Below are 14,108 nucleotides of genomic sequence, written 5' to 3'. Positions count from 1 at the left end.
GGGGGGGGGGATTTATGTGATGATTCTGAGTCTATGTGTTACTGAGTTATTGATATGATCATGTATTTATGTAAATATGAATTCTTTGTACTCTCTTGTTGTATGGCATTAGGTTTAAATATGTATTATTTTATATGGTTGTGGTCCCACCTAAGGTGGTGTTATCCACCTAATTACCTACAGTACGGGGGTTTAAAAGGTAGCTAGTTGCTTTTGGTGTCAGTTTGGTGTTTGTGTGTCCTGGTGTTTGTATGGAAGACAATAAATGCCACAATTGTGCTTGAAATTTACCACCATCTCATGTTTCTCTGTGGGAAAATAAAATGAAACCAACGCCGCTCTATCAGACATTTATTTAAGCACCTGCCCCTGTGTGTGTATGTGTGTGACTCTTCATGAGTATTTCCCGTTTACAAAATGCATTATAACATCTTTGTTCATCATCTCATCATGCACCTGTCAGATCCCTGATGATGTTTATTTTTGTCTTTTTTCACAGAGATTATGAATGATGTAATCAAGAAGGTGAAGAAGAAGGGAGAATGGAAGGTAAGAAACAAACTCTGGGTCTATTAAAGAGTGGGGCACTGAGACTCAGACCAGATTTCAATGACTCACATGTCATCAGCCAGACAAATGGATCGGTTTTAGAGCTTAGTTCAAATCAGAACCCTGCAGCTTCATCTTGCTTTTCTCTAATTAAGACAATTAAAGCTTTATATATATTTGATATTGTACATTCTGGGAAACAAAATCTGCAAACCCATTTACTAATTGCAACTGCTTTATGTGTGAGCTGATGCTTGTCCAGTATTTGAATAACTGCCAGTATAGACATTATGAAGTTCCACTGGACTTTTGCCTAAATGTGTCTTTTGTGTTACTTTATCGGCATTACTTTTGATAAGTGATACATTGTTTGATAAACACTTGTTTGAGCCTCTGAAATATTAATATTTGCTGGTTTTCTAAGCCTTCCTTAGCCCTAACCTGATAGTAAACTGAATATTTACGGGTTTTGGACTATTTGTTGGAAAAATCCTGACATCTTTTGCCTTTTCCAAGATTATTTGAGCAGGAAACTGAGCTGAGCAATTTAAGCACTCCTCATTTCGGTAAGAGAGTATGAGTGGTGCAATGTGCAGCCAAATCTATTAGTCTAATTTTTTCGAGGTCCTGGAATCAGTCTTGAATAATGATTTGAAGCACCACAGGATATTCCAAACAATGTCTTTAATCATAACTGATTGACAAGCAAACTGAAATACTCAAAGGATGCAAACCACGCATGAAATGTACACACGCATGTAAGACAGGTGGAAAAACATAGAATTTAGTTCAGGTCTTTTCATCAATGTTGCACATTAGACAAGCCATAATAACTAAGACCCTAGTCACAAGAAAAGTCAAGATTTAGGTCTATAGCACAGGTTTTATTCAATTAGTTTTTTTGCAGTTTTGGACATTAAAATGACACTGACAGTTAACATCATCAGCATAAGCAGGTTAAAGATATTCACAATTCCCAAAATTGTTCAGCTGTGAACATCAGGTAAAACAAAATACACAAAGATGGATGTATAGCTTTTTTTGAACCAAAGTTTAATTCTTAGCAACATGTAATGTGAGTAATAAACTGTGTTTGTATAGTCACTGTCTTATTTCCTGTTGCCAGGCGCTGATTGTGGACCAGCTGAGCATGAGGATGTTGTCATCCTGCTGCAAGATGACAGACATCATGACAGAGGGCATCACCAGTAAGGGACAGTGTTCACAACTACCATTTCTCTGTACTGTTACGTTTTACTTTGTTTTTGTATGTGCCTCTGTAACTGTGTGTACACATGTGTCTGTTTCTGCTTCTCTAGTTGTGGAGGACATCAACAAGCGACGAGAGCCTCTTCCCAGCCTGGAGGCCATTTTTCTGATTACACCCACAGAGAAGGTATGCATGTCCTCCCTCCCTCTCTTTCTCTCACTTCCTCTTTTTCTTTCTCTTTCATTCATATTGTATATTCATAGTCACAGTCACAGTGTCTCTATGGCAGCATGTCTGTGGTTTTACCAGAGAACGAGAAGTCTGAACACACAGCTATTGACCCAACGGAGGCAAATACACACTTTGTTTCCATGGTCTGTCTCTTTCTCTCTCCCTCTCTCTCTTTCTCTCTCTTTCTCTCAAATTCAAATGAGCTTTATTAACAATACCATAAATAATACAGCATTACCAAAGCAGGATGTAGAAGGTCGACAGTCTACCATATATATATAATACGTAATGTACTGTAACGACTGTAAAAAACACAGATGGTTCACTTTGCACACTATATAGTATAATGGAAGACAAAGAAACCACTGCAAACTAATCATTAGAACATAAAAAATAAAAGAATATGCAGTATTATGATAAGAAGAAGTTTAACTACTGAATGCATGGGCAATTGAAGAAAAGTTTTCAGGTGCCTGTGTTTTTTCACAACTTCCTGCTCAATTATTTTAAGCTTTATTGGCATGAGTTGTTGAACAAAAATGAAAAAATACTTTTCTATGGTTGTTTGTTCATTAAGCAGTTACAGTTTATGTAAAGGGTTTGGCAATATTGTTTTGATCAAATCATAGCAATATGATAATTAGCAATAATTCAGTGAATTGAATTGTACACATCGACACACACTGTACTGTAGTCTACACACCCAGATGAACTCTATAGTCTGACTCTGAGGGTCTCTGTTTGTCTCTCCTCAGTCTGTCCACTCCCTCATCGCAGACTTCAAAGATCCTCATTCAGCTAAATACAAGGCAGCCCATGTTTTCTTCACTGACTGTGAGTATATACATGCAGACTTCAGCAGTACTGTGTTAATACTCTTTGTTCTGAAACATATTTGCGTTGCAGAATTCAACCTTTCAATTATTTTTGTTGTGTGTCTTTTGCGTTTTTACTTTATTCTAATCTGTTGTGCTCATTTTTCAGTCTGTTATTGTGTTGTTTTCTTTGGTAGTGTTGTTTTTCAAAGGGCCTTTTAATTATTTCTTTCAGAGATAAACTGCTTTGTTGTCCTTTTTATATATTTGAAGGCACAGTGGTCATTGTTGTTAGAGCACCTAACAGTGTCCTCACATCCCCCCACTTTCCTCCTAGCTCACTGTTAATGATTTGTAGGTTATTTTTCAACACATCAACAGCGAGCTGTGAGGAAATGTTTTTGGGGGGCGTTATTAACTGCTGTGACAAAAACAGGGAGTTTAATTTAATTAAACTTTAATTGGGCTAATTCAATTGGTATTCTATATGATTCTCACAAAAACATCCTGTTAACTGCTGGATGAGTGATGGTTATGAGAATATCATAACCTAGTGGAGATGTGACAAACTAAATGTTGCTTAAAAGGCATATTTGAAGATTCTGAACCAATGAATCAGAATCCTTCGATGCATAAAAATTACTTCCTATTAATTATGATTTGTTTTCCTCAACTTCACCTTTCCAGCCTGCCCTGATCCTCTTTTCAATGAGCTGGTGAAGAGCCGTGCTTCCAAATCCATCAAGACTCTGACGGAGATCAACATCGCCTTCTTGCCCTACGAGTCTCAGGTAAATATCCAATGGGGTTGGCTAATGATGGTGACTCTGCCGCTGTTAGAGAACCTAATGCAGCTTGTGCATGTGCGCCCAGTTTTACCATGATTTATAAGAAGAGATTTATAAAACAGGACCATGCATCCAAATGGATTTTTAATTTTGACAAAAAGAGTACATGTGCACATTTTGTCTTTGTGAACCTAAACAGAGTTTTACGCATCTGGCCTCCAGATTGTTTTCCATTTCTTGACATTATTCACAGTCTTTTCTCCTCTTGGCAGAAACTGAATGAAAGCTGGTTAGCTTTTATTTTCTGTTAGTGACTGTGAGTGAAAACCAGAGAGAGAGAGAGAGAGAGAGAGCAGCAAGAGATCGATTAAGACAGGTGGGAGGAGAGAGATGCTGCAAAGGACACAGACAGGAATAGTAACAGTGAGGTTATTGGTTGTTACAGTCAGGGATGGATAAAAAGAGAAACTCGAATACACACTCAGGTGGTCGCGTGGCATAACACTGCTGACTCACCAGTCACTCTGTTTAATGCCAGACTGTTCAAGAGCGACTCACATTTGTCCCATGGCCTTCCCTCCCTCATTCCCACCTGCTTCTCCACCCTTGTTATATTTCTAAATTCTTGCCTCCATCATGTTTTTCCTCCCTCTCTCCCTCTCTCCCTCCCTCTGCCTGTTTTGTGTTTTTTTATACCGCCATTACTCCATCCCTGCCTTTGCACGTCGCTTGTGCTCTCTCTGCTCACTGCTCTCCATCAGGATTTTAGTTTTTTCTTCTTATTTATATGTATTCTTATTCTATTCTTCTCCTTCCAACCATATTTTTCCTAATTGTCCCTCCATCCACCCCTCTCCGTCAGTCCATCCTTGTCTCACTATTCCGAAGATGCTGCTTGGCCCACAATGCTTTGCTCCCCTCCTGTCTACTATGATTAATTCAGAGTCAGTGGTTTTCTGCTCTAGGCAAAGTGCTGCCTCATAGCCCCACCCACAGGCTGGTGCTCTCCCTCCATTGGATGAGTCAGGATCCAGATAGCAGGCGGTAGCCAATGGTAGCTGAGCTAACATAGGGACCCTTCTGCAGAGCAGCATGTGACCGTGGACAGATGGGGTGGAAGGAGGGAGTGGTAGTGGGTGATGCAGGAGAGGAGAGAGGAGGAGAGGAGAAGAGGTGAAATGAGGGGAGGGGGGGAAAGAGGACTGTAGAAAGAGAAGAGGAAACAAGTAAATGAGAGGAGAGGAGAGAGAAGTAGAAAAGATGACATAAGAGAAAATTGAGTAAGGAAAGAAAACAGGAGGTGAGATGAGAGGAGAGGATGGAAAGACAATTTGAGAGAGGAGATGAAACAAGGAAACAGGAGCAGAAGAACATAGGAAGGAACATAAGAGAGGAGAACAGGCGTAGAGAGGTTTAGAGAGGAGTTGAGAGGAAAGATAGAAGGATAAGGAAATAAGAGGATAGGAAACAAGGAAATTAAAGGTGAGAAGAAGGGAGGAGAGGAATAGGATAGTGACAGGATAGTGGAGGAAAGATAAAAAGAAAGGAAAAAGAGGGAATGAGAGAGAGAGGAAACAAGGAAATGACAGGTGAAGAAACAAGGAAAAGGATAAGGCAGACAAAGGAGAAGAGATTAAAGGTGAGTTGAGACAAGTAGGATAAAAAAACAAAGAAAGGAGAGGAAGGGAGATAACGGAAGAGAATACACTGTATAAATTAGCTATGTTTGATATTATCACAACACCTCCAGCTGTTTTTTTACAGCTAGATAACAAGCTGTCTGTCCACAGTGACCTGCTGTATTTTACACAGAGCAGCTCACATTCTCTGTGATACTGAAACTCTGTTGTCACGATCAACTCAACCTTTACATCCTAGAATCTGTTCCTCACTTTAAAAGACAAAGTACTTCATCTGCTGCATATTGTGCACATTACATTAAAAACAAAAGTGTGTAGGGGGGTGGAAAAGCTCCAATCAACTAACATAGGAAGACAACAAGCGGTTTTGTTGATGCAGAGTTTACATTGTGTACATGTTTGTGTGTGCAGGTGTACTCTCTGGACAATCCAGATGCCTTCCACAGTTTCTACAGCCCCCATAAGACCCAGCTGAAGAACCCGGTGATGGAGAGGCTGGCTGAGCAGCTTGCCACACTTTGTGCCACCTTGAAGGAGTACCCAGCTGTCAGATACCGAGGGTGAGCAGCAGGGGGTGCTGCTGAGATGCAGTTGTGGGTGCAGGCTGGTTTCTGAAGCAAAAGGCATTTTAGCAGCCAAGGAAATTGTGGACATATATGTACTACAGTGAGTGAAACTGTAGTATATAGTGAAAGATTACATTAAAAATGACACTTTTGCTCCTAAAAAGTAAGGAACAAAGGCCATTTATTATATTTCTTTTCAAGCTCAGGAGATATCTTAAGTTGGTTATGGTGACTATAGCTTTTCAGTCTTGTAGATATCTGATTCATTAAAAACACTATGTTGCCAAGAGGTGTCTCCCTTATCTATGCTGCCCACACATGCTCTCTTCTAATGTCATCCCTCCAACTTTTCATCTGTAATCTCTGCTGTCATAAAAATGTCTGCACTGTTCAGCCCTCTCTGTCTGTTCTCATAGCTCACTGCTTGATGGACCCTCCATCTGTCAAGCCAGTGACATTTAACCTGCAATGGTTGAGGGAAATGGTGTTCACTAAAAGCTACTAAAACAGAACTATAAAAAGATCCCTTTCCAGACATCTTTAAAACATATAAAATACCCTGCTTGGAATAATATGGATTTGTTTTCAGGAGTTCAAATACCTTGCAAAAATTCTTAAAATGACAAAATTACATACTCCTTGCTTCTGTAAAAAGATGTGACTTTGTTTTTGTCAATTACAATCTTCTGTAATACAGAAGGCTGCTGCGCAGACTTAGGAGGAGAAAACCAGTGGTTCTGCAGATATTACTGTTCAGTTATAGAGGACAAAAAGGGTTGAGATAACTTAATGTCCTTCTTAAAAAGTCATTAAATCTGATTCAGTACACATTTCTTTTGTCTTATGTGCTTGCTCAAATGTTTGATTTACATCTGTCTTTCTTTTCACATTTATCTGACTTCCTGTCTTTCTGCTTACCTCCATATGCTACCATCTGTCTGTCCATCTGACCATCCATCCATCTATCTGTCTATCTGTCATCCTGTCAGCGAGTACAAGGACAACGCCACCCTGGCTCAGCTGGTTCAGGACAAACTGGACGCCTACAAGGCTGACGACCCCACTATGGGAGAGGTGAGCTCGGTATATTCCTGCTTAAAGATGTGTTTTGGGTTCAACTGTTGTCTCATATTCTTGTTCCAAAATATTTATCGTGAATTCTTCATTGCTGAGAATACACTTCAAACTGATCCTTTGTGAAGAACAACACTGTATATGTGTGTCTTATTGCTCCTTTTCATTCTTTCCTTCTATAGGGTCCCGACAAGGCTCGCTCACAGCTGATCATCCTGGACAGGGCGTTTGACCCCGTCTCTCCTGTCCTGCACGAGCTCACCTTCCAGGCCATGGGCTACGACCTGCTGCCCATCGAAAACGACGTCTACAAGTACGAAAAACACGAATGACAAAACAGAACATCACTTATCACTTGTGAGGGCTATGGCTCTGTTTTAATGATAGTTAATAAAGCTGGAGGCAGGATTTTTATATAAAATATTCAAATCAGCTTCAGTCTCCTAAATGTCGGGATGTGTGTCCCTTTTCTTCTTCAGGTATGAGACCAGTGGCATCGGAGACTCTCGTGAGAAGGAGGTTCTGCTGCATGAAGACGATGACCTGTGGGTGAGCCTGAGACACAAACACATAGCTGAGGTGTCCCAGTGAGTACTTTTCTTCATACTATATATATCTCTTTATATTCTGTATGTCCTTGGATATTGAATTAGGCACTATAACAACCTGTCTCTCATGTCTTACTACTTCCCCTTTGCTGCTGCTTGTGTTTGGTCTTTAGGGAAGTGACACGCCAGCTGAAGGACTTTTCTGCCAGCAAGAGGATGAACACTGGGGAGAAGGTAAAGAGGAAGTCTGAACATACAGTATTGCCAACATTTTGGTACCATAAATATTTGTATTCTTTGCTTCTGAAGAAATGTACCTAACATTTTAAAAGAAGAGTTTGACATTTTGGGAAACAGGCTTCACTTATTCACTGTCTTACTGAGAGTTAGATAAGAAGAAGACATAACCCTTATGTCTGTTCATTAAATATGAAACCAGCAGGTGATTAACTTAGCTTAGCATAAAGACTGTAAACAGATAGTCTGGCAAAAACACAGCCTTTTTTACACTTAATTTTTGTACAGATTAAAGAAATGAGATGATGCTAATATAGTAAGCTTTAGAGACGCTGGAAGGCAGATCTGTATTAGCTTTAGACAGAGCCGAGTGAGCTGTTTTTTTCCCTGTTTCCAGTCTTTATGCTAAGCTAAGCTAACCGGCTGTTGGCTATAGCATCATATTGAACATACAGACACAAGAGTTGTATCAATGTTCTCACAACTCTCTGCAAGAAACTAAATTATTTCCCAACATTTCCCCAAACATGATCAGAATTTAAATAAATGAATCCTGAGGTTTCTGTTTTTTGTTTTCCATCTTTTGTTGCCATTTGACATTTGTAGCAAAGAGGATTACCCTCAGTTCATAATTCAATATTATGAGATTCGATCAAATCTAGTTGGTCAGCAAAGACTTTTAGACAAAACTGCTTTATGTTGCGAAAGGTCCAACATAAATACAATCTGTTATGAATAATTAAGTTGTCTATCTTTGTATTTTATACTGATGATCACACATTTATCTTTTACTTGGTCAGACCACGATGAGGGATCTGTCCCAGATGCTGAAGAAGATGCCTCAGTACCAGAAGGAGCTCAGCAAGGTGCGTTTGTGTTTATATAAGTATGTGTGTGAGTTTTCCTTTGTGTGTAAATGTGTACCCAACCCTGTGTGTTTGTGTCTTTCAGTACTCCACTCATCTGCAGCTGGCTGAGGACTGTATGAAGCATTACCAGGGAACAGTGGACAAGCTGTGCCGTGTGGAACAGGTGAGAGGGCAGGCGAGAGAAAAGTTGGGGAACTGTTGCGTTTTTTATAAGGAGTACGGTATAATCCTGCTCTATATGATGAGCGTCCTGAGAAAACTTATGATGAAGAGGGGATAAGAGAGGAAATGAGGAGAGAGGATAGGAAAGAAAATTAGTCGAGAAGAGGAGAGGAGTGCCAAAGGAGGAAATGATCAAAATGTACTTGACATATTTCATACAGAGTTTGTTCCACACAGATACATTACAGAGTGATTTCTGAAGTCCCCAGTAACTGAAAATAAGATGCTTTTACAATCCATGGAAATGTATTTGGGTCTTTTAAATGACTTTTGAATGACAAACACTTGATACCTGAGTTCTCTGTTCCAGGATCTGGCTATGGGCACAGACGCTGAGGGAGAGAAGATCAAAGACCCCATGAGGGCCATCGTGCCCATCCTGCTGGATGCCAACGTCAGCACATATGACAAGATCCGCATCATCCTGCTCTACATCTTCCTCAAGAATGGTAAGGAGGCAACATGAAGTGTCTGTAAAAGCTCAAATTATTTGTAGTTTTACTTTTTAGTTTTTTTTATTGTTTTTTTGCTCTTTATTGCTGTGCTTTAGCTGTTGTCTGATTGCCTTTTTAAATATTAACGCAGACTTGAGTGAGTCTTAGTGACTTGTATTTAGTAGTGACTGAGCTGGTAATTGACCACACAGTGGTAATCTAAAACTCTAACATCAGGATAATATATTTTTCTGTAAAAATTAACTCATATTGCCCAATCAGAGCTTCAATAAGTCAGCTGTTCAGCACAGGTCTGTAAAAATTATGTTTGACAGGATACAGGAGACTCTGAGGTTAGACATCACCAGACATTTCTACACAGCTACTGAATTTAAGTAATATACAGTTATAATAAAATAAAATAAAATCATTTTATTTTTGCACTCAAGTTACACAACATGAATCCCCCTTCATCCCAGTACTAGCTGAACATATTAAATGTAAACATACATTTTGTTTTACAGTTATAAGATTTGACCTGCATGTGTGTGTGTTCAGGCATTACGGAGGAGAACCTGAACAAGCTGATCCAGCACGCTCAGATCCCCCCTGAGGACAGTGAGATCATCACCAACATGGCTCACCTGGGCGTCCCCATCATCACAGATGTAAGATTGTCACTGGGCTCGTCTTTTTTTATCTTCTTCTTCTTTCTCCTTTGCTTTGTTGTCAGTCTGTCTGTGGAGTCATCTCTTTATTTGCAGTATATGTACAACCCCCCCATTTCTTTTGCCCTCTCACCCCTTTGTCTCTTCTTTCCTTCATTAGTCCACCCTCCGCCGAGGAAAGAAGCTGGACAGGAAGGAGCGTGTGAGCGAGCAGACCTATCAGCTGTCCCGTTGGACACCACTGGTGAAGGATATCATGGAGGTGTGTTTGAGGGCTTAAATTTACTATTTTATTTATCATTTATGTTGAACATCATTGTGTTGTTCTCTCTCTTGTTTTTTAAGTCAAATAAGCCTAAATGGGAGATCCAAAAATATCTAATTTATCTGACGAGAATTATTTACTTTTCAGTTGACGCGCAACCACAACAACCCTAATCAAACATCTGCTTTTCCAGTCTGGTTGTTATCAACTATATTTAGCCCCTTATTTGTGCAAAGCCAATTCTCCAATGGACCTCCATGATGGAGCCACACGTGGTTGCTAAGAGACGTGATGCAACGGTGAAGCCCCTACTGAAGTGTGTTTGTATGTGTGTGTTTAAGGCCGACGATATTGCTGACAAAGATCTGTTTTGTCTTCTCGTTTCCCTGCAGGATGCTATTGATGATAAGCTGGACACCAAGCACTACCCCTACATCTCCACCCGCTCCTCTGCCTCCTTCAGCACCACTGCAGTCAGGTACACACACACACGCACGCACACACACATATATATACATATGCACACAGCGTGGCATCTTGTTGTACGGTAGTAGACCTTTTTAAATTGCAAAAACAGAAATGATGGTATTCGATCAATAGTAATTTGGGAAGGGAGATGAGTCTAACAGATCAATACTTGAGAAAGATGGAGAGCATGGAGGTGATACTGAAGACTGGCAGGTTAGTGAGTCGTATACAGATCCCAGTGCCAAAGACATTGTGATATTATATATCTTTTAACAAGAAAGTTTTCAGATATGTATTTAATACAAGTTTCTACACTTTGAAACTGATGACTTTGCATCTTCTGAAAATTATTGTCTGCTGTCACAGAAGATGAAAATCAGCTAAATTTGATATATTTTTACATAACATCTAGTCTCAATAGATTTATTATATTTATAGATGTTATTAAAAAGCTGTTTTTCAGTCACATTCGGCTGGATATCAGCTTGATATCACCCCTGGAAGCTCTGCCAAAATGTAAGCAAACTGACCTGAATACAAGTCATCAATATTCCCAGCTCCACTTTGTGTGTGTGTCTATGAGGGGGAGTGCTGAAGTCACTTGCAGCTCCACTAATCCTTACACTCCAGTCTGTGTGGAAGCTGTTGGTGTGTATTGATTCAGCATTAAATCCTCTCCTGTTACAAACTGATGTGCCTCATTTGCTGCCCCTCCTCCACAGATACAGACACACCCAGCACTGAGGATCATACTAGGATACATGTTGGTTAGTCCAAGGAAAGCTACCAGCAGCAAACATTTGGGATCCGCTCAGCATAATTCAATTAAACTGGTCTTTATAAGTTGCTTCATCATCCTTCCATAATACTGGTGGTCAAATGTAAGAATTAAAAATGCTGCATTAATATCTGTATTGCAATACTAAACATCACATTTGCAATTTAAATCACAAACAAATACAAGATAATAACACTTAAATTAAAAGTATGGAATCTGTTTAGCAGCTTACTGTTTTCCGCCTTAGCTGTTATTAATGCTCAGTTGTAGCACCATGTATGTTGTTAACATGAATTCATGAAAGGAAACAATGCCTAAGAGGCAAAATTCAGGGAGATAGCTTAACTTGGGGAGCTACCCAGTCAAGGCAGGGTAACGTAGGGACTTTTTTTCTTTTGCATTTTTATGATCTGAGATTATTATCTTATCTTAGTCAAACAAGAAGTTTGAGTTTCATTCAAACTAGTTTAAAATGTGGACAAACAAAAAATGCACCTCTTTGCGTGCATGAAACATTGTCCATATTCTGGAGATCATTCTTAATTTGCTAAATATTGTTGTGAGAGAATGGAGAAAATAAATTAGGATGCCAAGATAAGGGGGGAAAATTAGCTATAAAAATGTAATAACGTGACCTTGTTTTCCCTTCTGCTCTCGCAGTGCTCGGTACGGCCACTGGCACAAGAATAAGACACCTGGAGAGTACCGCACTGGGCCACGTGTCATGGTCTTCATCATCGGCGGTGTGTCCTTCAGCGAGATGCGCTGCGCCTATGAGGTCACACAGGCCAATGGGAAGTGGGAGGCGGTCATTGGTGAGTAGTGCGACAGGAGGCCGAGAGAAAGAAGAAGGGTTCACATGTGTAGGCTTTGGCACGTGGCTACTCAAAGATACACCCACGGCAACCTTGAACACTTACTTATCACCATCTGGAAATCTTGTTTGTGCTCACCTCCAGTGGTGTAACTTCTCACTTTGCTGCAGTGATGTACAGGTGTACCTCAGGACACCATGACATCACTGTTGGGTGTGGTTACAGGTTCAACAGAGCACACTTCTGACCACAACCAAACACACCTATCAGTGACGCAGGGTGTGGTCAGAGGTGAAACACTGCTTTTCAGGCTGGTGTTGAGTAACACAGAGTGGATGTGTCTTTAAGTGGACCATGTTTTATAGAAAGTGTCAAAACTATTAACAGCTGCGTCCTAAATCAAGGGCCATGTCCTTGAAGCATTTTCAGAGGACTGTGTAAGGTCGGATCAGCAGGCACACGTTCAGTCTGGCCTTCAGGTCCTCTGAGGGACAGATAAGGACACAGCTTCTGAACTGGGACACAGCTAAAAAACGTATAAAGATAGAGGCGAGGAGAAACATGGGGGAACCACAGGAAGTGAGGTGACTGGACAGTCAGTTGTACTTTGTTGAAGCAACCGGAAGTTTATTTTATTTTTTTTTATTTTTTTTTACATAATTACAGGAGAAAGTGGATATTCACCAACAAAAACAACAATATCTCATACGGCTGGCAAGCTGGACATAATAACAATAAATTATAGTTATATATATATATAATAAATATGAACATTCCCTTTTTAAAAACAAAATGACAAATCAAGAACTTATGTTCAGGTCTTAATAAATAATGATAAAACCCACCCACAAAACAGCTCCTGTAGCGTAATTTCCTTTTTGACTTTCATGCACCCAGATCACGACTGAAGAATGTGGACGGTCTAGCTGCAGTTATCTGTAACAACCTGCCTATTGTGTGTTATGTTAAAATAGCCCTTTATGTTATGCCCCTCTGTATTGTTTATTTGATGTGTTAAAGCTTCGCCAGACAGTCTGTGTTATAAATGGAAAAGTGTCTTGTTAGTTTCTGTTGTGCTCTGCTTCAGCTGTTGTCTTTAAAAACAACTGTTGTCTTTGAATTGCAGCCACGCCATGTCTTTTTTCTGTGTCTGTGCGTCCGAGTTCTATGTGTCTGTGCAACATGGCGAGAGTGTGTATGTATGTGTGTGGGCTGTCAGTGGATGAGTGTGTCTCTGTGCGTGTGCCGTACGACAGGTTGCTTGTTTTTAACCCTTTTTATTTTTGGAGTGAGTGGGGGAGGGGGGGGCGTGGCATGTGTTGAGAGACGAGTGGTGAAGCCACCTCTGTTCCTCCACAGGTTCCACCCACATGCTCACCCCCTCCAAATTCTTATCGGACCTGCAGCACCCCGACTTCCGAGAGTCCACTAGGGTGTCCTTTGAGGACGCAGAACCCACAGCCGAGTGAGGCAGAGACAGATTGGGAGGGAGGGAGAGAGAAATCACACTGAAAAAAGTAAAGGCAGCCGCACAAAGAAGCCCTTTCTGAACATCACAGCACAAGGGCTTCCTCCCTGTTCCTTTTTCTTCTTTGATCACTCAGAACTGTCTTATGTAACTCCACCCTCCTTTTCCCCGTGTCCCTCAGGGATGGGCACCCCCGACCTTTCCTCACTGCATGGGCCGCTCCACTGGGCTCCAGTGTCTGTATATTGAGAGTGGGAGTCCTGCTATCCAATCAAGAAAGCTGAATCCAAATGTCTGAACTTCACCCCCCATACAGACCACAGTCCAAACCCACTAGCCATGAAGTCAACAAAAGAGCTCATGCAGACTTTCTGCAGACTTCTTGAGTTTGTTTGGGGTTCAGACTTTCTGATTGAATTACCCACAATTCATTGCAATAGGAATGTGACGCTACGTTTTTTTA

The 14,108-nt window shown here is 40.6% G+C and overlaps 1 protein-coding gene across 2 annotated transcripts in view; it reads left to right on the top strand.

Annotated features, from left to right (window-relative positions):
• stxbp1a (syntaxin binding protein 1a) overlaps positions 1-14,108 on the top strand; it is a 32,316-nt gene that overhangs the window by 12,281 nt on the left and 5,927 nt on the right. The window contains exons 2-19 of one of the 2 annotated variants that reach the window (XM_035668510.1): positions 500-549; positions 1,676-1,757; positions 1,869-1,945; positions 2,746-2,824; positions 3,493-3,596; positions 5,645-5,793; positions 6,789-6,873; positions 7,056-7,186; positions 7,353-7,460; positions 7,595-7,655; positions 8,459-8,524; positions 8,610-8,690; positions 9,060-9,198; positions 9,742-9,851; positions 10,012-10,113; positions 10,509-10,594; positions 12,023-12,177; positions 13,537-13,694. In XM_035668510.1, the coding sequence (XP_035524403.1) occupies positions 500-549; positions 1,676-1,757; positions 1,869-1,945; positions 2,746-2,824; positions 3,493-3,596; positions 5,645-5,793; positions 6,789-6,873; positions 7,056-7,186; positions 7,353-7,460; positions 7,595-7,655; positions 8,459-8,524; positions 8,610-8,690; positions 9,060-9,198; positions 9,742-9,851; positions 10,012-10,113; positions 10,509-10,594; positions 12,023-12,177; positions 13,537-13,646 (1,775 nt within the window). In that variant the 3' untranslated portion in view covers positions 13,647-13,694. The remainder of the gene's footprint in view (positions 1-499; positions 550-1,675; positions 1,758-1,868; positions 1,946-2,745; positions 2,825-3,492; positions 3,597-5,644; positions 5,794-6,788; positions 6,874-7,055; positions 7,187-7,352; positions 7,461-7,594; positions 7,656-8,458; positions 8,525-8,609; positions 8,691-9,059; positions 9,199-9,741; positions 9,852-10,011; positions 10,114-10,508; positions 10,595-12,022; positions 12,178-13,536; positions 13,695-14,108) is intronic. The other variant, XM_035668511.1, reaches the window with a different exon arrangement.

Source organism: Morone saxatilis, unplaced genomic scaffold (genome assembly GCF_004916995.1).
Source record: "Morone saxatilis isolate NCDOM2014 unplaced genomic scaffold, NCSU_SB_2.0 Contig21, whole genome shotgun sequence".
Taxonomy (NCBI): domain Eukaryota; kingdom Metazoa; phylum Chordata; class Actinopteri; family Moronidae; genus Morone; species Morone saxatilis.
Note: the sequence above shows the minus strand (reverse complement) of the source record. Positions and strands in the feature narration are given on the sequence as shown.